The sequence below is a fragment of the Panicum hallii genome, chromosome 4 (genome assembly GCF_002211085.1).
Source record: "Panicum hallii strain FIL2 chromosome 4, PHallii_v3.1, whole genome shotgun sequence".
Classification (NCBI taxonomy): Eukaryota; Viridiplantae; Streptophyta; class Magnoliopsida; order Poales; family Poaceae; genus Panicum; species Panicum hallii.
The window spans coordinates 181,679-202,022 of record NC_038045.1 but is presented as its reverse complement, the minus strand read 5'-3'; the positions used below and the strand labels follow the sequence as shown (position 1 = coordinate 202,022).

Below are 20,344 nucleotides of genomic sequence, written 5' to 3'. Positions count from 1 at the left end.
AGTACTCTTGCTGTCTGTCACCGCCACATGGATGGCAGACAGCAATACAGCGTGCCTCAGTGAGGTCCCGTTTAGATTGTAAAAAATTTGCAACAATGCGTCACTGTAGCGCTTTCGTTGTATTTGACAAATTTTATCTAATCACGGACTAATTAGGCTCAAAAGATTCATCTCGTGATGTACAATTAAACTGTGCAATTAGTTATTTTTTTACATACATTTACTGCTCTATGCATGTATCCTAAAATTGATGTGATGGAGAGAGAGCGTAAAAAGTTGGAATTTGGAGGTGATCTAAACAAGGCTGAATCTCTCAGCCTGGCTCGCCCGTGATTTGGATGGACCATCCATCCCCATCGGCACTACACTGCCTGTAATGTACGTCGTGAAACTTTGCTTGACTCAAGTTAGACTGTGATGTGTTTTGTTGAATATCTGATCCACTGCATGCATTTCTCTTTTATGCGAGGGCCGGTGCACACTTGCATTTATTCCTTCTTCTTCATCAGGCCGGCTGCCACTGCATTGATTGGAGATTGCAAATAAATGAACTCAAGTGAATTGAAGGAGATGGGTTCTGACCCTACTCGGGGCTGCTGCATCTCCGGGGGGTCTGTCGTGGATCTTGCTTGATTCATGCATCGCCCATGCAATGCTGAGCTGCCCTCAAGCCTGAATGCTGCTGCTGCTTCTTCTTCTTCTAATGAATAGTGACTGCTTCTGCGAGGTAAGGAAGAAATATACAGAGAATTCTATCTACAATATGGATGCATGCTTGTTGTTATTAGTCATGGTGATTGGAGAGCTTTTCTTGCCTAGAATCGATAGATGGTTAGTCAACTTGCACTGCTGTGCATGTTTGTTTGGCAGCTACAACGTTGAGTTAACTGCTGTTGAACCATGCGTAGCATAGCAAATCATTTTTCGACTAGGGTTGGTCCTGCTAGTGCTAGAGCGTTCATAGTCACTGACTCATAGCAGCAGGTGCAGCAGAGCTGCTGCTACAGATGACAAAGCTGACTGGTGTAGTGGCCAGGCCACCCAGGCATGGCAGGCCCTCTGTACCTGAAGGGGCCTACTGCCAGTAGGGAACGGTACTGAACCACTGTTGAACCGATCCACTACTAGAGGACATGGATCGGGGGCCGGTCTGATAATTGGACCTGGGTCTCCGGTTCCTGGTCAATGGTCATGAATCGGTCCACTCCAGTCAGGCTGGCTCGGGCTGCCTTTTCGCGCTGACAGTGTCCATGCGGACTTGATTTGGCTGAATAAAATTTACACCAATTTTTTCAACAATAATGCACTTTTTTTTGGCGAAAACAACAAGAATACACTACACCAAGAATGTCCCCGATGTTGATATTTCTGTGGTGTTGGTAGAGATTCTTGCATACATAAGACAGCACGCATTTGTGAACTATTATTTGCCTTTTGTAAAAAGGGGACATTGTAAAATATCCTACATTTCCCAGCAACCAACATAATACACCTCCAGCCAGCCAATGAGCCAACCAACCAAGAAAGCAACACAAGGCCACAGAGAAGAGATTGCAATGGTTGCGAGGCCAAGAAACTTATGTGTAACTACTGCTGTGCTTAAATAGCTCTCCTTGGCGTTCTCTCTCTCTCTCTCTCTCTCTCTCTCTCTCCATATCAATCAAGCACTGAACACTGCTCCGATCCGCTGAATCAAAGAATAGGGAGGGAGGGAGGAAGGAGGGGTCCTGCTCTACTTCCTCTTGTTGCAACCTTCTTCTCCATCTGCCCAAGGTGATCGGGGGCGGGGTTCATGCTCCGACTTCTTCCTTTCTCTGATGCCTCCATCTGTTCCTCCCCTTTCATTTCAGTTACTTTCCTCTCCGCGGCTCTGTCAGTCCTCCCTGGAGAATCAATCTCGATTCTGCGTTTGTTCCCCATGTGTTTTGGTGTCGATCCACAACAACAGGCCTTGAGCCCTTGACTACACCAATGCGTGAACTTCTGTTGTGTCCTCTTGTTTTTTTTTTTGAAAGATTTTGTCCTCTTGTTTCCCTCACCTTCTTTTCTAGTTTCTCATCGTGCCTATGTTTTCGCTTCCATCGCTGCTTGTATGAACTAGCCTTCTGTATATTTTCGTTACCTTTTGTTTTTCTTGCGTGTTGCAAGTCTTTCCATGAAATTTCGGTTTGTGAGTTTTCTTTTGGGGACAAAAGCTGCGGCCTCTAGCTTACAACTTTCAATTTTTTTTTCAATATTTCTCTGTTTCCCTGGTATTTCACTCGCTCTTGGTTCCTTTCTCTCCTCCATAGTCCGTACCTTCTTGGCATCAATTTCTGGAAATGCTCTGCATTTTTGTTCCTGCAAGAAAGATATGATTATGACAGAATTTCTGGGCTGTCAACTGTCAAGGTCCTATTTTCTTTCGTTTAGTTAGTTTAGCATGCATTTTGGACTATGAAATCGTTGGTTCTTCATCAGCGTGCCTTGTTTGTTTTGGAGCCATTCCCAACTCCTAAAACAGAAGGGTGTTTCCATGTTTGCCCAGTGTTGCGTTCTTCCCTTCAAGTCTTCTCATGCCTAAGTTTACTACTATTTTCTCATACTGTAATCGTATATCTTGTTTCAGTTGCTCTAAATAGTTTAGTACATTTATTATTTTTGTGACCTCGGTATGGAGTCCGGGCAAGACAAATCTTTCTTTTTGTCTAGATTCATTGAATTGTTCATGATAGCTTCATATGTTCTCTTATGCTATCTAAACTAAAGCTAGATTCTTACAGGCACTGACTGTTAAGACACTACTAAGTCATGTTTTATATGAACCTTGCAAATATATAAAAAAGTCTCAGTAAGGGCCTGCCTACTGTTCCAGTCAAAATAAAGTCTATATGAACCTCCTTAGCTTGCTTTTGTTAATAGTTAATACCCAAAACTAAATCTCTACTGTTCATGCTAGCTTATCTGAAAATTCTTTTAAGCTACGCTTGTTTACGTGTGTAATTTTCACAGTCATGATCAAATTCTAAGAACTGGGCTTTACTCTCCTGGCAGTTCAAGTTTGTCAGCCTCACTGTTTCATTATCCCCGACATGGGATCGTGGAGACCAAGACTGCCTGGGTTTGGAGAGGGCTCACAGGCTGCTGAGCCTAGTGGTGGTGGGAGAGGTCCTGGAAGAGGTTTTCGTGGCCGTGGTGGCTCCTATCATCAACAATTCCCTCAAAGTGGTCGTGGAGCTGGCTACTACCAGCACGGACAAGGTGCTGCATCTCAACCTCGTGCAGCAATGGTGTCTCAGCAGTGGCGTCCTGCTGGCCCTGCTGCAGGGTATTTGGGCCATGGTCAGGCTTACAGAGAAGTGCAGCCACCACAAAACTATGGTGGTGGTAGAGGTGGATGCGGGTCAGGCCCGTCCGCCATAGCTCCCGAGCTGCGCCAAGCAATGGAAACTTCACATGAACCAGATGACATCTCCTCACCAGAAGCAGGCTCTCCAGAGCTATCACCACGTGCTTCTACTGTGGAAGTCTCAGATCAGCTGAAAGGTTTGTCTGTACAGGAGAAATCAAATACGGGCCAAGAGATTGTGCAAGCATTTCCAGTGTCGCACAAATCATATAAGTTTCCTCACCGCCCAGGAAATGGAAGCATTGGAACCAGGTGTTTGGTGAAGGCAAATCACTTCTTTGCTGAACTGCCTGACAAGGATCTTCATCAGTATGATGTGTGTCGGTCTATCCTACAGCATTCTCTTGAATTTTGAATAACAACATAAATGTTCTTTACCCTGTTTTTTTTTCTAACCATGGTGGTGTATCCTATCAGGTTTCAATCACCCCAGATGTTACATCACGAATTCGGAGCCGTTCTGTGATGGAAGAGTTGGTGAAGCTGCACAAGATGTCATACTTGGGAGGTCGGCTTCCAGCCTATGACGGTAGAAAGAGCCTATACACGGCTGGCCCATTGCCATTCACTTCAAAAGAATTTCACATAACTCTACTTGAGGAAGATGATGGTTCTGGCGTCAAGAGGTACCATTGAGCCATTCTTTTTGACATGTTTTCTCGTACTAGAGAAGAGCCTATTGGTCTGACATTTCTTATTGTCTTTTCTATGATCTAGGCGTCAGAAAACTTACAAGGTAGTCATTAAATTTGCTGCAAGAGCTGATCTCCGTCGTCTTGAGCAATTTATTGCCGGAAGGCAGGCAGAGGCTCCTCAAGAGGCTTTGCAAGTTCTTGACATTGTCCTGCGGGAGCTTCCAACAGCAAGGTGATTAAATTAAACTCTGTTTCAGATAATCATCGAGAATTGTTCAATGATGCTTTCCACTCCTTTGTTTCACAGATATGCACCATTTGGTCGATCTTTTTTCTCTCCTGACCTGGGGAGGAGGCGATCCCTTGGTGAGGGAATAGAAAGCTGGCGTGGGTTTTACCAGAGCATTCGTCCTACTCAGATGGGCTTGTCATTGAACATTGGTAAACCTCTCTCTCTTGTGGATATATGTATAGGATACATGATTAAACTTGGGTCCTCTCGTTGTAACACTCAAATCTAAGTCCATCCAATAGATATACAACTTCGGTGATGCCAAGAAAATGTTTAATTCTGTGAACAACTCCCTATTAGCATTACATCTCCAATGTTTACAGTTCTGGCCATTAAATACATTCTGCTTCCACTTACATTTTCCACTTTTTCTGCCTTTTCAGATATGTCGGCTACTGTTTTCTTTGAGCCATTACCTGTGATAGATTTTGTTGCACTGCTTTTAAATACTGATATCCGCTCAAGGCCCCTCTCAGATGCTGAACGTGTCAAGGTATGCTTTTCTAACATTTCATGTTCACATTTTATCGTTTCACGAGGAAATAGCTATGCATCACCTATACGCGATATGGGTACGGCGACACAAGACTTTGAAAAACTATACAGTGGTGGTATAGAGTATTGAAGTAAGTATCGGATACGGGTACGGCTGGGCTAGTGAAGTATCAGTGATTCATAGGGAAATAGTCCTCAAATGGGATTTTGTACCTTTCTTTTTGTAATGCAGAAGACCTAAGTTCATCGCACAACAAATGTCTAGCACATTCCTTCTTGGAAACAGACTTTAGTTATTGCATATATTCCTGCTTTCCAGTTCTTAATATTTGCCTCTGTGGTTTTATTTTGTCTTCCATATCTGAGCTGCCAATATTTGTTTTTTTATCTGTCACTTTATGTACTAACCTTGACAATCAATTTTATGTGTTACTGTGCACAATTTTAGATCAAGAAGGCCTTAAGAGGGGTGAAGGTGGAAGTTACCCACCGTGGTAACATGCGGCGGAAGTATCGAATAGCTGGTTTAACATCTCAGGCAACTCGAGAGCTAACGTACTGTCATCCCTTGTTTGTTCATGCACTGCTGTGTCTCTGGGTCATTTGTCAGAGAAAAAGATCTCATGATAATATTCTGATTCTTAAAAGAAGCTGATGTTATTTGCCGCAGTTTCCCTGTTGATCAAGGAGGCATAGTGAAGTCTGTTATACAATATTTTCAAGAGACATATGGTTTTGCTATCCAGCATACCTACCTGCCATGCCTGCAGGTTGGCAATCAGCAGCGTCCAAATTACCTTCCAATGGAGGTAAGTTTAGTGGCTGAAGCTGCTCCTCTTGCTCTCTAGTAGCAAAGCTTTACACTATTGTTTTGATCCCTGTTTAACTTTTGGTAGCAAAACATGTGTTTCTAATGTGTGCTTAAAAATCTGAGTTCACTCAGGTCTGCAAAATAGTGGAGGGACAGAGGTACTCCAAAAGATTAAACCAGAGTCAGATAAGAGCCCTTTTAGAGGAGACATGTCAACGCCCACATGATCGGGAGCGTGACATAATTCAGGTAGTGCCGTTTTCCCCCTTCTTTCAGTTATTTCGGGGGTTCTCCTTCCGTTTGCAACTTCACATGCTTATGCAAAATACAAACTACTTTTGTGTGCCCACAGATGGTGAATCATAACTCTTACCATGAAGATCCTTATGCTAAAGAGTTTGGCATTAAGATCAGTGAGCGTTTGGCTTCAGTTGAGGCACGGATTTTACCTGCTCCTAGGGTAGGTTGAAACCCATCCATATTGAAATGTCTTTTGACCTTTCATTTTTCTCACCACTGTTCTGTGATGATTAACAAACCTTCTATGTTTTACTTCTATTGATGCAGCTCAAATATAACGAGACTGGCAGAGAGAAGGACTGCTTGCCAAGGGTTGGGCAGTGGAATATGATGAACAAGGTACTAAACATTTAGAAATTTCTGAATAATAGTTTCTAAATTGTTTAGAACTAAAGAGTTATATTCGTTATATGTTTTTGAGGAAATGGTATGCATAAGCCCTTGTGTTCTGAGACCTGAGCAACTTTTAAGATGCTGCCCACCTGCCTCTCTCACATTTAGCTTCACAATGCAGTAAATTATATGAGTACAGTTGTGTTGAGCATTCATGTTCAGATAATTGCATTCGTTGAATGAGCAAAATGGCGGGTAGTTATTTTTCCAGCTACCAGTATAATTTATCCCTTGAATTTTCTGCTGTGTTGAAATACTGTTCAATCATTCATGCCATTGTATTAACTCCACTGAGCGCTTTCCTAATTATTATCATTACTAGTTCTATACTTAGACAACAAAAAATGTTTACTTTGCCGCATGATTTACTACTTATTTTCGTTTTCCATTTTCTAGAAAATGGTAAATGGTGGTAGAGTCAGGAGCTGGATCTGTGTCAATTTTGCTCGAAATGTGCAAGAGAGTGTTGCTAGTGGATTTTGTCGTGAACTTGCTCGCATGTGCCAGGCCTCGGGAATGGCAAGTATCCCTCAAAACACATACTGAAATAGCTAGTGTCCACTTCATCTACTGGATTATGGAAGTAATACTATAAGGTGACTGTAGGACTTTGCCTTGGATCCTATTCTTCCACCTATGTATGCACATCCTGATCAAGTGGAGCGAGCTCTGAAAGCCAGATTCCATGATGCAATGAACATGCTTGGACCACAGCGCAAGGAACTTGATTTGCTTATAGGAATACTTCCTGACAACAATGGTTCTCTTTATGGTATATAAACTTAAAACTCTGTGTGCCACTTTTATATTTATTCCTGTGCTATTGAGCATATAATCGCTGTCAAATGTTCTCTGTTGGTATCAGGTGATTTGAAGCGTGTCTGCGAAATAGACCTTGGGATAGTTTCGCAGTGCTGCTGTGCGAAGCAAGTTTTTAAGATGAACAAACAGATACTGGCAAATCTTGCTCTGAAGATAAATGTCAAGGTTGGTTTTCATTGACTCTGCTTTTATTTTTGTTGTGTTTTTTCCGTTGTTGAAACCAACACTTCTGCTTTCAAAGGTTGGAGGAAGGAACACTGTACTTGTTGATGCAGTGTCAAGACGCATTCCTTTGGTGACTGACAGGCCTACCATCATATTTGGTGCGGATGTAACCCATCCTCATCCTGGTGAAGATAGCAGCCCTTCCATTGCTGCTGTAAGTTGAGCTATGAAACACTTTTTATGACTGATCATTCGAATATTAACCTGCGAATGTTTTTATAACCCTGTAGGTTGTGGCCTCCCAAGATTGGCCTGAGGTGACAAAGTATGCTGGTTTAGTTTCTGCGCAATCTCACAGGCAAGAGCTAATAGAGGATTTGTATAAGGTGACACATGATCCTCAGAGGGGAACCATCTGTGGCGGCATGATCAGGTATTCCACCAAGACCCCCATGTCCTTCCTCTTTTCTGTCTTTTTTACCTAGAGCGCGTGTAATACATGTGAGGGCCACATTTTCAGGGAGCTTCTTATATCCTTCAAAAAGTCAACTGGTCAAAAGCCTCAGCGGATACTATTCTACAGGTGTGAGCTCTTACAGAAACTTTGCGCTCATGCTTTGATGCAAAAACCTGCTGTAACTGGCTAGCGACTGGGTTCCCGGCGAACTAACTAATATGGTTACCTTTGGCAGGGATGGTGTGAGTGAAGGGCAGTTTTACCAAGTTCTACTGCATGAGCTGGATGCAATCCGAAAGGTAGCTTTTTTCAGTTTTCCTTTCTTGGGAGACAAGAGAGAGAGTGAGAGACTGGCTGTTGAGATTTGATATTTTGTATCTGCTGTAGGCGTGTGCATCGCTGGAAGCAAATTACCAGCCACAGGTGACTTTTATCGTGGTCCAGAAACGGCACCATACAAGGTTGTTTGCACACAACCACAATGATCAGAATTCAGTTGACAGGAGTGGAAACATACTTCCTGGTGAGCATTATGTTTTTTGAACAACTATTTTACTTAGGAATGCTGCATGTATGGAAACATGCATTCTGTTGGTAGCATGTTAGCATCCCGGGACCACGACTTGCCTAGTCTAACTAGAGAGCAATTCTGTGGCGAATTGAATTGAATTTGCAGGTACTGTTGTGGACTCGAAGATCTGCCATCCTACAGAGTTTGACTTCTTCCTGTGCAGCCACGCTGGCATCAAGGGCACAAGCCGTCCTGCTCACTACCATGTCCTGTGGGATGAGAACAACTTCACAGCTGATGCATTGCAGACCCTTACCAACAACCTCTGCTACACGTACGTAAGCCTGACAACTCTCGTTCATAATCATCTAGATGTCAACTGTGTCCCGGCCGGCTGCCTAAAGAGATACTAACTAACTGTTCGGATTGCTTGTGCAGTTATGCGAGGTGCACGCGCTCTGTATCTATTGGTAAGCCGTTTTCCGAGAGAAAGAGAGTTGAATTCATCAATCTGTTGAATGAATGAATGAATGAATGAATGAATGACTTATTAATCCGTGATCAACAAACCAAAATGCAGTCCCACCAGCGTACTACGCTCATCTGGCTGCTTTCCGTGCCCGGTTCTACATGGAGCCCGACAGCTCGGACAGCGGGTCGCTGGCAAGTGGCGCCCGTGGAGGCGGGGCGCCGTCCAGCTCGTCGACCTCCCGCAGCACCCGCGCGGCCACCGGCGGAGCCGTCAGGCCCCTCCCCGCGCTTAAGGACAGCGTCAAGAGCGTCATGTTCTACTGCTGATGGAGCATGCCATGCCATGCCATGCCTGTCTCTCTCTACAAGCTAGGCATGCAGCAGGCTGCTTTGATACTGCTTGAGCGTGGAATACTTACTCCTCGATAAGATTAGCAGCCAGCAGCCTGCCTGAAATTCGTGTTGCTTGGTATTGGGGTTGTTTATTGATCCTCAGTTATAATCTGCTTGCTACCAATATTGCTAGTCATGTCATCTTGTGGATGTTTAGTTGGTTCGGTGTTGTGTTTCAGCACAATTCCCATGCACTGTCTGTTTCCTTGTTTGTCGTCGTACTGGAGGGATTCCATATGTTACTATGCACCTCTGATCTATTATGTTCATTCCGGATCATATATGCTGCTGCTGTTATTATGAATTGTGGCTTGCATTTGAATTGTCAGTTTTGCTTGCAATCTGGGGTGCCAAACATGCCTCATTAGCTGCTAGATTTTCCATAAAATGTATGTATTTTCTTTAGGGAACTGCCTGCACATTATTGGATTCAGCATCCTTCAATCCTTTTCATATATTATCATCAGTTGTAACCATGTGCACTTTCAATTCTTTACATCATCCATCTTTACAATTACAATCAACACAATGGCATCCACACATGCATACACACCAATCTCTTTACAATACACTGTGGTCCGGTGTTAATGGAGTTTGCTGCAGCCACGAGGACCTTGGCTTCAATACGTTCTAGTCAGAAGTTGAAGACTTGTGCCCCATCAAGCTGGTCATAATCCTAAGAAAGCAAGGGGCCGGCATCCAACAATTAATATTAAGGGACACTCATCATTTTGTTAGTAGGTTTGAAGTTAAATCCGTGCAAGCTGGGGAGAAACCTCACCTCTGAATCCTAGTCTGTGGCTTTCTGCAGCATCCAAATTTGGATTTGTGAAACAACAAATGGATCAGTCAGTTGCTTCCCCGGTCTCTCTTCAGTAAAGTTCTTAAGAGTGGGCACACTTGCCTTTCTTTCGGTCTTACTACTGTCATTGTACTTGGCCCTGCGCTTGCTGGGGCTTGCGGAGGATGTTCATATACTCTTGGTACCGTCTTTGCCTGCAGCAATGATAACATCCTTCATCAGATATCTCCTATACTACAGTCTTGATGATCGCACTGTTGCATCGGATAACCAAATTACTTCTCAACTCACCAGATTCCTGAACTGAAGGTTGTAAAACATCTGCAGGTAACGCTGTTTAGCAATCCTCTCTTCCTTGTTCAGAGTCTTCCAGAAGCCATAAGTTGAACCCATGTTCAGGACTTTAGTTGCATAAATCTTCCATGTATAGCTGCCATCATGTATAACGCATGTTTAGTTTCTTTTCCATCAGATGCATCCAAAAGAGATAGTAAGGTCGGTCATGTCATGGTATGGCACCTACCATTCGTAGATGCGCTGAAGCCCAGCAGTGGACACCTTGTTCCAGTAGCTTGGGTCTTCCTTGCACTTTTGGAAGAAATCTGCAATCTTCTTGCTTGCCTCCCTGCCGTTCGTGGGGTTTATGTGGAAACCGGAGACACCATCCACAATGATCTCTGCCGGTCCTCCCTGATTTGTCGCAAAGGTTGCCAAGCCGCAGTTCATCGCCTCAATCACTGTCAGCCCAAATGCTTCGTAGAGTGCAGGCTGTAGATATTATATTAAAAGGTTAGAGTTGAGTTTCATTCTCTGCAACTTTCAGAAGAGGAAATGTATTTCTCATGATCCCCTAAACAGCATAGAAGCTATTACATACCTGAACAAATGCACCCTTTGTATCGGCAATGCAACGGTACAGCTCACCGTTGCGGACACGGTCAGTCTGTGCCTTGATCCAGCGGATCTGTCCTTTCAGCTGGTACTTGTCGATCAGGTTGTGCATTTTGTTGATCTCTTCTATCTCCTCCCGGTCCTTGGACTGCGACGCGTCCAGCAGGCCAGCGACGACAACAAGGTTTACCAGGTCCCTCAGCTTCTTGTTCTGGCCATACCACTCCACTAGTCCAGTGATGTTCTTTACCTTGTCCAGCCTTGCCATTGAGAAGATGATTGGCTTGTTTCTGTCTGCCAGATACCCTCTGATTTGATGCAGCAAGCAATTAGCAAATCGGTTCAACGAAAGAGATTTATTTTGTGTCTTCAGGAAAAGAAAAAGAAAAGGAGTAAACTTACATGTGTTCATCGGTGTCCTGCTTGCTGTAGAGCAACTCCTCAATCTGTGGGTGTAAATCTGTCAGCCGCTTCTGCTTCTGAGTGAAGGGGAAGTAGATGGACTGGTCAGCACCGGGTGCGGCAATGTTGAACTTTGGATCAAAGACGTTGATGCCCGTGGCGTAGCGGCAAAGCCCCGGCATTGTGAACGCGTAGTGGTGCTCATATTGGCCTGGCTTCTCTTTGCTGCACCATATCTTCATGTTTCAGGCTTCTATTATAAACTAGTTGTCAGTGTTCTGAAGTTACAGTGAGATTCATTATACTGACCTTCCAGCGATTTCTTGGTACGTGCTGGTGATGATAAAGTCACTGGCGTTCATTGCAATCATATCAGCAGTGAATTGGCAGGAGAAGTGGTACTTCTGGTCCAGATCTCTCCACTTGACATCTGAATCTTCATACTTTGTCTTCTCCAGAGCGTGTGCAACTGTCCCCTGTCAGTACGAACATTTTTTGTGTCATACCAAATTTTCTTTGATAGCACAAGTAATCTTGCGAGACTCTAATTGATGATCCATTTTCTCACCTGAGTGACTCCAAGTTTGCTTGACATGAGGGACGCCACCAAGTTGCCATCGGTGTAGTTGCCGATGATCAGGTCTGGCTTGCCCTCCAAAATGTCAAGAATTTTGGCACAAGAATCCTGAAATGATTGTGGTGAGCAGAGCAATTATTTAAATATTACACCCACACATAGGCGTAAGAATTGAAAGCTGGCAAACCTGGGCATATCTCTCTAGGTAAGGGTAGATGTCAAACCGGGACACCCAATGGCGCAAATCCTTGCCGTCTTCGGTCTTGAATGGCACACGAAGTATGCTGGAATGTTTTGTGTTTTCAACTGGCTCGAGCTCCACGTTGCATTTTGTGCCCTTGGCATCTGGTATCAGTCTTGTTAGCTGCAGGGAACATTATCAACCATTAGGACATCTTGATGCATATAAAGCGAGCAGATATGGATCATGAATGGCCAGGATCATGACGTGATGAACTTTACCACAAGAATCTTTGGTGTTACATTCAAACCCTGCTGCTTGATTCTTTGCAGCAACTCCTCTTCAAGGGCCCTGACTTGGTCCAGGATGTAGACCACCTGACCACCGGTATCTGGCAAGCCAAGAACTTTCTCTTGGCCAAAGTAACCGTGGATGGAGAAGACGACGATGTTGAATATGGATGGAAGTCTGCTGAAAAACTTCTCCATGTTGATAGGGTCTGGCGCTTGTAGCACTTCAGAGAGGCAATTCAGTGTCTCCTTGCACCTTTCAGCAGTGTCACCCCACCCTTTCTCCAATCCCCACTCTTGAAACCTGTAGCACCGTTGTTGTGTTCAGAAACCTTAGCAACAACGCATATCTATCTAGTATTTGCACAAAGAACTTTATCTTCTTGAGATAACAATCTATCACCTTTGTTCAAACTTGGGGAATGGCGTGTATCTTGGAAGCCCGCTGACAAATACCTCGGCAAGTAGCAGTGCTGTCTGAAGCTTGTTCACCGTGTCGATTGTATCATTAACCATCAGCTTCTGCATGTTCATCAGGTGATCAGGATATAACTAAAATCACTTGGTTGCCTTTTTTTTTTACAATATATGCACAGCACCATGAAGTGGTGATGAGATCAGATCAGATCTCCTTACCTCGCCACGGTAGTTTAGTGAAAGCAAATAGTCCAGCAACGGTTTCATGCTGATTTCAGGCTTGTCGCCTAGCTTTGAAGACATAAATTTGGAGACAAACTGGAGCCCGTTTCCAATGGATGATGGCAGTGTCAGATGCGGCGTTGAGAGGTCAAGAGCACCGAAATCGACTTCCAGTGAGTTGTCATCCTTTGCCCTAAAATTCAGATAACAAGACATACAGTTTCAGTTGGTACCGACAAATTTGTGATCAAACCATTCAAAAAACAAATCTGTGATCAATGTAAAGGCTCCTGGTATTAGATTGGTGAAGAATATGCACCAGTTCTCGTCATATAATGTCTCCTTGAACTTGAGGTATTCAGACGGTGTAATTCCTTCGACGGACAGATCGTCGGAATGAACTTTGACGTACTCCCAGATGCCAGGATTCATCCTGACAGCAAATGCAACATAGGGTGGTAGCACCACTGCTTCCTGCAGAGATAAGTAAGAGTTATTCCTGTTACTGAGAATAGATTACCTGTGTCGACAGCAAATGCAACATAGGTTTCGCGGCAGACGAGCAGTATACATGCCCATTCAAAGCGGGATGAGAATAGATTACCTGTGTCGAACAAATAATGTAACCGAGGAAGCCTTCGACAAGCTTTTCCTTCTCGACTTTGTCATCCAGTGATTTCTCCAGCTCCTCTATCAGCTGTTGGTTCTTCAAGAGCCTCTTTCCCTTGGACACATACCTGAAACATTGTCGCACAAAATTTTTATATTACAAATGCAAATGAGAATCCTCTGAATCCATCGATGATGCCTTCCTTGTTTTAAATTGGGTTTGTTTACCTCTGGAAGCATCTCTTCATCTGGTACCGGCTTTGCCTTAGCGCATCCGGCATGCTTTCTGCGATGCTGTCCGTCCTCTTGAAACTGAGCTTGGACGCCATGCTGGCTTGGAAACAAAGGAGGTGGACAAGGATGCTATGGAGGAAGGATGCTGTGAAGCTGTGACTGGCTGGGCATTGATGGACAGCAATTTATAGAAGAGAGCATAAAACATTGGACTCTTGACAAGGTTTTCTTTTTGTGGACGCCAGCTGGAAATGGGAGATGGCGCGCAGGGGAGAAAGGACATTGATTTGCTTGGGGGAAGTTATGCTGAAGAAACATGCAAGGCAAGAAAGGCATGGACACCAACGCCGTATCATTGCAAGATTCCTTGGATTAATTTTATACCATACATTATCCCTTCTGTGAAAACAATTAGTACAAGTTTACCTCGTTGGAAAGTCTAGCAGGGTTGGATTTGGATAACTTGCATATGAAAACAATGTACTACTCATCTGAACATAAACACATGACAAGTGGTGTTTTATATAGCTTCAGGGTGTTTTTCAATTGAACCTGACCTACACATTCTTATTACATTTGGCATGATACCAGTTATTTTGCTTGTAAAAGTTCCAGCCACAGCGGCCATGCAGTAACTTGAGAAATAAGCTACTTTCTGCTGATTATGGGCACAGCATTTTTGGTAGCTTACAGATACATGTAAAGGTCTATTTGTTGTGCTAGAGCACAGAGAATTTAGAGCCAAGCTTGTTGAATGTTGATAGTAAATTCTGGGAGCATTCACGGGGACTGGTTAATTGTAAAACAAAAATCATATTTTTGAGCCAGGAAAAAGGGCCTTGTAATTAACCGCCAATACTTTGCGCTCAAAGTCAAAATCCATCAAACCCATGCTTACAATTTACAGACCACCATAACCAGGAAACAGAAAAGAATTACACATTGAGTCCTGGGGAAGGATACTCATATTCAGAGGTAAAGGAAACGTGAGCATCTCCAGATTGATTCACCTGAAAAGAGAGAACCGTACTTCTCCTCAGGGCTCCCCAAACCATCATACCATTTCCAGTACATACATTGGTAGAGTGGTAAAAACAAAAGGGCCGCAAAACAAATGAAAACTCATGGATCAATCATGATCACAATACAAGCTCTTAAATATAAACACAAACTCCTGGAACAATCGACAGGGACAACGGAAACGTGTGGCTGTACCAAAACAAACCGGTGTCTGCAGGAAAGAGGAGCACAAAATACATGTGTGAGCTGCTGTTATAACCATAAACATATAGTGAGATATTTTATACAGGATGAGCAAGATTCTGAAGGGTGTAAGGAATATACCATGCAAATATTTTCAGAATTTCTTCATTCTTCAGACTGGGCATTTGTTTCATAGATGCGACGGCTCTTGTTGTACCGAATGTACCTCTTGCCATCACAGCTTATGATGCGGACCTCAGGGATCTGCTGGACGATGTGCCAGTTCTTGCCACCCTCCAGGCAGCTCCTAAGTAACGAAAGGCTGCACTGCAACTCAAACCTTCGCAGGCCTTTGCACTTTTGAATCAGTAGTTCCAGCCACCGTGCGAAGGCAATGCTCCAGAAGATGATTAGCTCTTCAAAATAAAATGTCTCTGTGGATGGGGGAAACACAAGTCTGAGGTGCTGCAGCGCGTCAAGGGCTGCCACATGCTTCAGCTTTGAGCAGTCGTCAATAATGAGGGAACGAAGCATAGGCAGGTTGGAAATCCTCTGAAGCACCTTGTTATCTTTGAGATGGAGCTCATCAGACAGTTTTAGCAGGTCCTTGATTTCTGTTAGGCTATATGCACCTTCCACATGAAGTTCACTCAGTGCCACGTGCTTTAGGCCTTCTGGTAGAGCTTTCAGTTTTGGACAGGCCTGTATGTGCAGTGATTTCAGACGAGGTAATAGTACCTGGGTCTCTTCCACAGTTAATGACCAATCTTCCAGTTTCTTCATGTTCCTGAGCTTCAAAACCTCAAGCTTGGGGAATGAAGTGCCTGGTGAAACTACAGTAGTGCCCAGGAATTCCGAACCAATGGTGACAATCGAGTCTGCATTTGAGATTTGTAGGGACTGGAGCTGGTTCAGGAGGCCTAGTGAAGGCAGTTTAGTGCATGACATGCAGTTTTCAAGATCCAAAAGCACAAGGCTGGGGAAGGAGGTTCCTAGCTTGGGACCTTTTATCCAACTTGGGAACCTTACTCCTTTGTAGTTCTTGATAACTAGCTTCTCGATGCTCTTGGGTGGGGTGAGCTCATTCCATATCTTTTCACTGGCTTCGGCCGATTCCTCTCCGCTGCATTGGCCATTGCTTACTTCCTGTCCTTCGTTCTCTTCTTTCCCTGTTTCATCTTTGTTCTCTTGGCCCTCCTTTTCTTCTTTCTGTTGCTGTTCTTCTGTTACAAGTGCTTGCTCAGAGAGGTATAGATCCTTCAGAAATGGCTTGTTGGCAAGCGCAGTAGCACCTGAAGTAGCCCTATCCAAACTCTCTATGTGAAGGTGCCTTAATTCTGACAAGGCTTTAAGGTCATCTAAGTCACAACCCTCAGGTCCATTGTTGTCATGACCAATGATTAGACCAGACAGATAATTGAGATGCTTCAGTTCACCGACACCCTTTGGTACATAGCTTAGGGAAGTTCCCTCGAGACGAAGGCATCTAAGCTCTAGCAACGCCTTGATGGACCAAGGAAGTCTCTGTAATCTTTGGCAACCTTGAAGGCTCAATGTCTGCAAATTCATAAGAAATCCAATGGAAGAAGGTATATCTCTGACCTCAGTTCCATCAAGATTGAGGTACCTCAAATGCACCAAGTTGCCAATAGACTTTGGGAGGGCCTCTATTGCTGTCTTGCTCAAATCTAATACACGCAAGCATGGAGCTGACTCGACCAGAATATCTATTGCTCTGACATTTGGGCTTTTGAAGAGCATCACTGACCTTATGCTCATCTGCTGCTTCAGTGAAATTGGATCCTCCAAGCTGCTTTCCATGTTACACAACGTGAGATGCCGGGGCTTTGACAATGAGGTGCTCAATTTCTGCTGACCATAAATTACGATACTCTCGTCTGCTATAAAAAAGCGGGTTAGCGAGCGGAGAAGATCATGCGTCATCCAGCACTGTTCAACATTGTCAGGATCAGGTTGTAACAAGTTTCTTCTTATTAATTCTATATAATACTCTTCAGCTGATTCTTCGGGCAACTTGTTGTCTCTGGCGTTTACAATGCCTTCAGCAATCCAATGCCGAACAAGGTCAAAGCGCTGAATGGGGCATTCTTCTGGATACAGAGAGCAACGGAGGAAACACTCCTTCAGTTCAGAAGGCAGATCAATGTAACTCATATACAGTGCTTGTGGCACTTCTGGAAGGATCGGGGGCATGGACCAAGAGTCATTATTCAGGACCATCTCCCACTCAGCCTTGTTGTTGCCTCTTGACCTCAGGATGCCTGCAATGACCTTGATTGCTAGAGGATGGCCATCACATATCTCTGCAATCTTAATTCCAACATCCTTCAATGCTGCAAGCTCCTCTGAATTGTGTTCTGGATCAACTTGTTTGCACAATAATTCCCAGGCATTCTCGGTGTCCATTTTGTCAACACGGTGGACAGTTGCCTTCATGCTTGTCGCTACTTCCTCAGTCTGAGTTGTGATCAGTATTCTTCCTCTGGCCACACCATCTCCCAACAGATCTTTGAGCAGATTGTCCCATATGCCTGCATTGTCCAAGTCATCCAAGACAATCAGAAACCTCTTTGAAAGAGCAGAACTGAGGAGTTCGAGGAGCTCCTCTCTGTTTTCTGTATCCCCAACATTGGCACCAGCGCTGGTGATGATCTTCTTCAAGAAAGCTACCTCTGATAAATCTTTGGACATCTTGACCCACACACAAATGGGGAAATTTTCAGTCATCCTATCATCATTGTAGATCTCCCTAGCAAGTGTTGTCTTGCCGATCCCCACCGCACCAACAATGGCGAAGACATCCACCTTCTTCTTGCCCTCTCTAAGCATCCTTGGCACAAGGCCACCCACGGCCTTCTGGACCTGCGACCCGACAGCTTGTGGCTTAACCGCGTGATAACAGTTGTTACAGACGTTATTATGATTGAACCAATCCCTTTTTGCATCAGAGTGCCGTGATCCAGCAGGAAGCCTGGGCATTTCCTCCTCGACTTCCCTGAGCCTGAGATCAATGTCCCTAATCGTGAATCCGATTTCATGGCGGAACTTTCGGGGGCCAGCAGGCTTGAAGCAGGAGAAGCATCGGACCTTGGGCGTGGGTGGGCGGTCGTCATCGAGGATCTTTCCGCCCTCGACGACGCAGACATCAATGACGTCGTCAATGTCGTACATGGCATCCTTGACCTGCGCCACCCACGCGTCAACCTTGGCGGTGAGGAGCCGCCTCCGCTCCTCGTGGGAGACGATGGCGTCGATGCGCGAGAGCGTGGCCAGGAGGGCCCTGACGTCGTCCCCGACGCCGAGGGCGGCGCAGGCGTCCTGGCCGGCGAAGTCCTGCAGAGACGCCGTGCATCGCTTGACGAAGGAGTCGAGCACCATCGCCATGGAGGCCCCCTGCTTGCTCCCGGAGGTGTCGATCCCTTGAACAAGGAAAAGTTGCAATTTTTTCAGACGAGCGCAGAGGTGCTGCAGGGATCAGCAAAGAGGAAAAGTCTCCGGTTTTCATGGAATTTCTTAATTGTTGATTGGGGATGTTGATTTTGCATAAGAATTTCCCTTTTCATCTTTGGAAGATGACACCGACAGGGATGGCAAGAAATCCTAGAAATCTATTCATGGAAGCATAGCGAAATTATTGATCAAGATCAGACCAAAAAGATGCAACAAAAAAAAAGAATGATCTAATCGGATCAAGGGATCAGCTTGCTTAAACAATAATCGACATGGACCCGAAAAAGGAAGATGGAACCAAGAAGACAGAAAATAATTGGGAAAGGGAGATCGATTGGCATACCTAGAGGAAGAAGAAGGTCGGGGGCAAGCAGGAGCAGGAGGAAGAGGAAGTGGAAGGCGATAGGGCCTAAAGGTGGCGACAACGAATGCCACCACCTCCGACGGCCACCAGCCACCTTCCTCCCCCCTCTCCCCTCCCCTGTCAAATGCAACGAGGAAGCAAGAAGAGGCAGGAAGGAGCCTTTTGGATCTGTCTCTGTCAGGAACGGCTCAACTTCTTTGATGAGGTCCAGTTAAGAAGGTGTCGGGTGATCCATCCGGACAAAAAATTGAGGCCGGCCCGGTAGGTGTCATGTAATAGAGGAGGCATTGTTTTTGTTTTGTTGGGGAAACGGCAATTACTAGTTTTGCAAGCACAGTCCCCATTTGGCAAGAGGAGCTTTTTTACAACCAGGAGGCTGTTTGGTTCCACGCACTAAATTTTAATTCCTGCGACGTTAAATATCTGTTTACTAATTACTAATTACGAATATTAAATATAGACTAATTATAAAATTAATTGTATAGATAGAGACTAATTCGTGAGATAAATCTATTAAGACTAACTAATCCATCATTAGCATATATTTACTTTAGCATCACGTTATCAAATCATAGGCTAAATAGATTTAATAGATTCATCTCGCAAATTAGCATCCATCTATACAATTGATATTTTAATTAAATTATAGTATATAGTACTTCTAATTAGTAGCAAATATACGTACGATAAGACAAGGACTTAGTCCCACCCACCAAACACCCCCTGGACCCCCGGTGGATGGATTTCGGGGCTGTTTGGAGTGCCGCCTAACCTGCTACGGCGCGCCACACTTTTTCCGCCACAGTTGTGGCGGCCGTTTTGAGCGCCACAAGTTAGGCACGCTGTGGCGGGTTAGGCGCCACTCCAAACAGCCCCTTCATACTGCACCAGGAGGGGCGTAACTGCAAATGACACGGAGCAACTTTTTAGAAAGTGGTAGCCCTCTCTCTCTCAGCAGAGAAAAAGAAAAGAATACTAATAAATTGGTGATGATCAGTCACTGCAAATGAGTCTGTCAGGGCAAGAGTGCAGATGACAGCAAAGCCATGTTTTTTTTTTTTGGAGATAGACAGCAAAGCCATGTATGTCCTTGTATGAATAGTATGGGCCATGGACTCCAGCACCAAAGGTTGGAATGAATGGGGTCAATCAATTTTGGTGACCAAAGCTTTCCTTTCCTGGTACAACAATTTGACTGATTCCATGAGGAAGGAAGGGAACTTATTCAGCCTTGGTAACTACTGAGTAGTGAATAACTAAGGGAAGCTTTTTGTTTCCATCCCTGATCAGATTAAACAGAATTCTTTCTACTGCAAACAAAGAGTCCATGCATACAAAATCCTATAAAACTAAGTCTTTTTCCTAATGCAGGGAGCCACAATCTGCCGACCTGTACCAACATCACACTGCACTAGTTTATTTCTGAAAAAAGTCCTCTCTCTTATTGCATTGCACGATCCATATGAACTACTCCTATAAAATTAACAACTTAAAAGAGAATTAAGCTGCCAGGTCGATTAGTCTAGACAATAATATCGCAATCAGCAT

At 44.4% G+C, this 20,344-nt stretch overlaps 3 protein-coding genes across 7 annotated transcripts; 1 reads left to right on the top strand and 2 right to left on the bottom strand.

The window, feature by feature from the left end:
• The first annotated feature begins 561 nt into the window (after positions 1-561).
• On the top strand, positions 562-9,437 carry LOC112888914 (protein argonaute 1D). Of its 4 annotated transcripts, XM_025955307.1 has the most exons (24): positions 1,533-1,773; positions 1,851-1,975; positions 3,034-3,525; positions 3,619-3,704; positions 3,806-4,014; positions 4,106-4,255; positions 4,331-4,464; positions 4,699-4,808; positions 5,259-5,365; positions 5,481-5,619; positions 5,754-5,870; positions 5,974-6,081; positions 6,189-6,260; positions 6,711-6,833; positions 6,921-7,086; positions 7,180-7,301; positions 7,378-7,515; positions 7,592-7,734; positions 7,822-7,884; positions 7,994-8,057; positions 8,146-8,281; positions 8,435-8,603; positions 8,708-8,739; positions 8,850-9,437. In XM_025955307.1, exons 2-24 carry the CDS (start codon positions 1,972-1,974, stop codon positions 9,065-9,067), a joined length of 3,102 nt encoding a protein of 1,033 aa, XP_025811092.1. In that variant the 5' UTR covers positions 1,533-1,773; positions 1,851-1,971; the 3' UTR covers positions 9,068-9,437. The 4 variants fall into 4 exon arrangements, with proteins under 4 accessions (XP_025811091.1, XP_025811092.1, XP_025811089.1 ...); XM_025955304.1 differs by having other exon boundaries at positions 1,534-1,773; positions 3,034-3,704; XM_025955306.1 differs by lacking the exons at positions 1,533-1,773; positions 1,851-1,975 and adding an exon at positions 562-727 and having other exon boundaries at positions 3,034-3,704.
• Positions 9,438-9,554: 117 nt separating this feature from the next.
• LOC112888915 (sucrose synthase 7) lies at positions 9,555-13,913 on the bottom strand. The gene is made up of 16 exons (XM_025955308.1): positions 13,753-13,913; positions 13,520-13,652; positions 13,235-13,389; positions 12,913-13,108; positions 12,680-12,798; positions 12,268-12,580; positions 11,993-12,169; positions 11,797-11,913; positions 11,538-11,704; positions 11,229-11,453; positions 10,813-11,134; positions 10,459-10,703; positions 10,227-10,365; positions 10,038-10,129; positions 9,915-9,938; positions 9,555-9,809 (listed from the first exon to the last, which is right to left on the bottom strand). The coding sequence occupies exons 1-16, from the start codon at positions 13,851-13,853 to the stop codon at positions 9,764-9,766; spliced, it is 2,571 nt and encodes an 856-aa protein (XP_025811093.1). The 5' UTR covers positions 13,854-13,913; the 3' UTR covers positions 9,555-9,763.
• A 659-nt stretch (positions 13,914-14,572) lies between these two features.
• LOC112888981 (putative disease resistance RPP13-like protein 1) lies at positions 14,573-18,970 on the bottom strand. Of its 2 annotated transcripts, none has more exons than XM_025955427.1 (3): positions 18,776-18,970; positions 15,103-18,401; positions 14,573-14,989 (listed from the first exon to the last, which is right to left on the bottom strand). In XM_025955427.1, exon 2 carries the CDS (start codon positions 18,364-18,366, stop codon positions 15,127-15,129), a length of 3,240 nt encoding a protein of 1,079 aa, XP_025811212.1. In that variant the 5' UTR covers positions 18,367-18,401; positions 18,776-18,970; the 3' UTR covers positions 14,573-14,989; positions 15,103-15,126. The 2 variants fall into 2 exon arrangements, with proteins under 2 accessions (XP_025811212.1, XP_025811214.1); XM_025955429.1 differs by lacking the exon at positions 18,776-18,970 and having other exon boundaries at positions 15,103-17,983; positions 18,070-18,201.
• Positions 18,971-20,344: the final 1,374 nt, after the last annotated feature.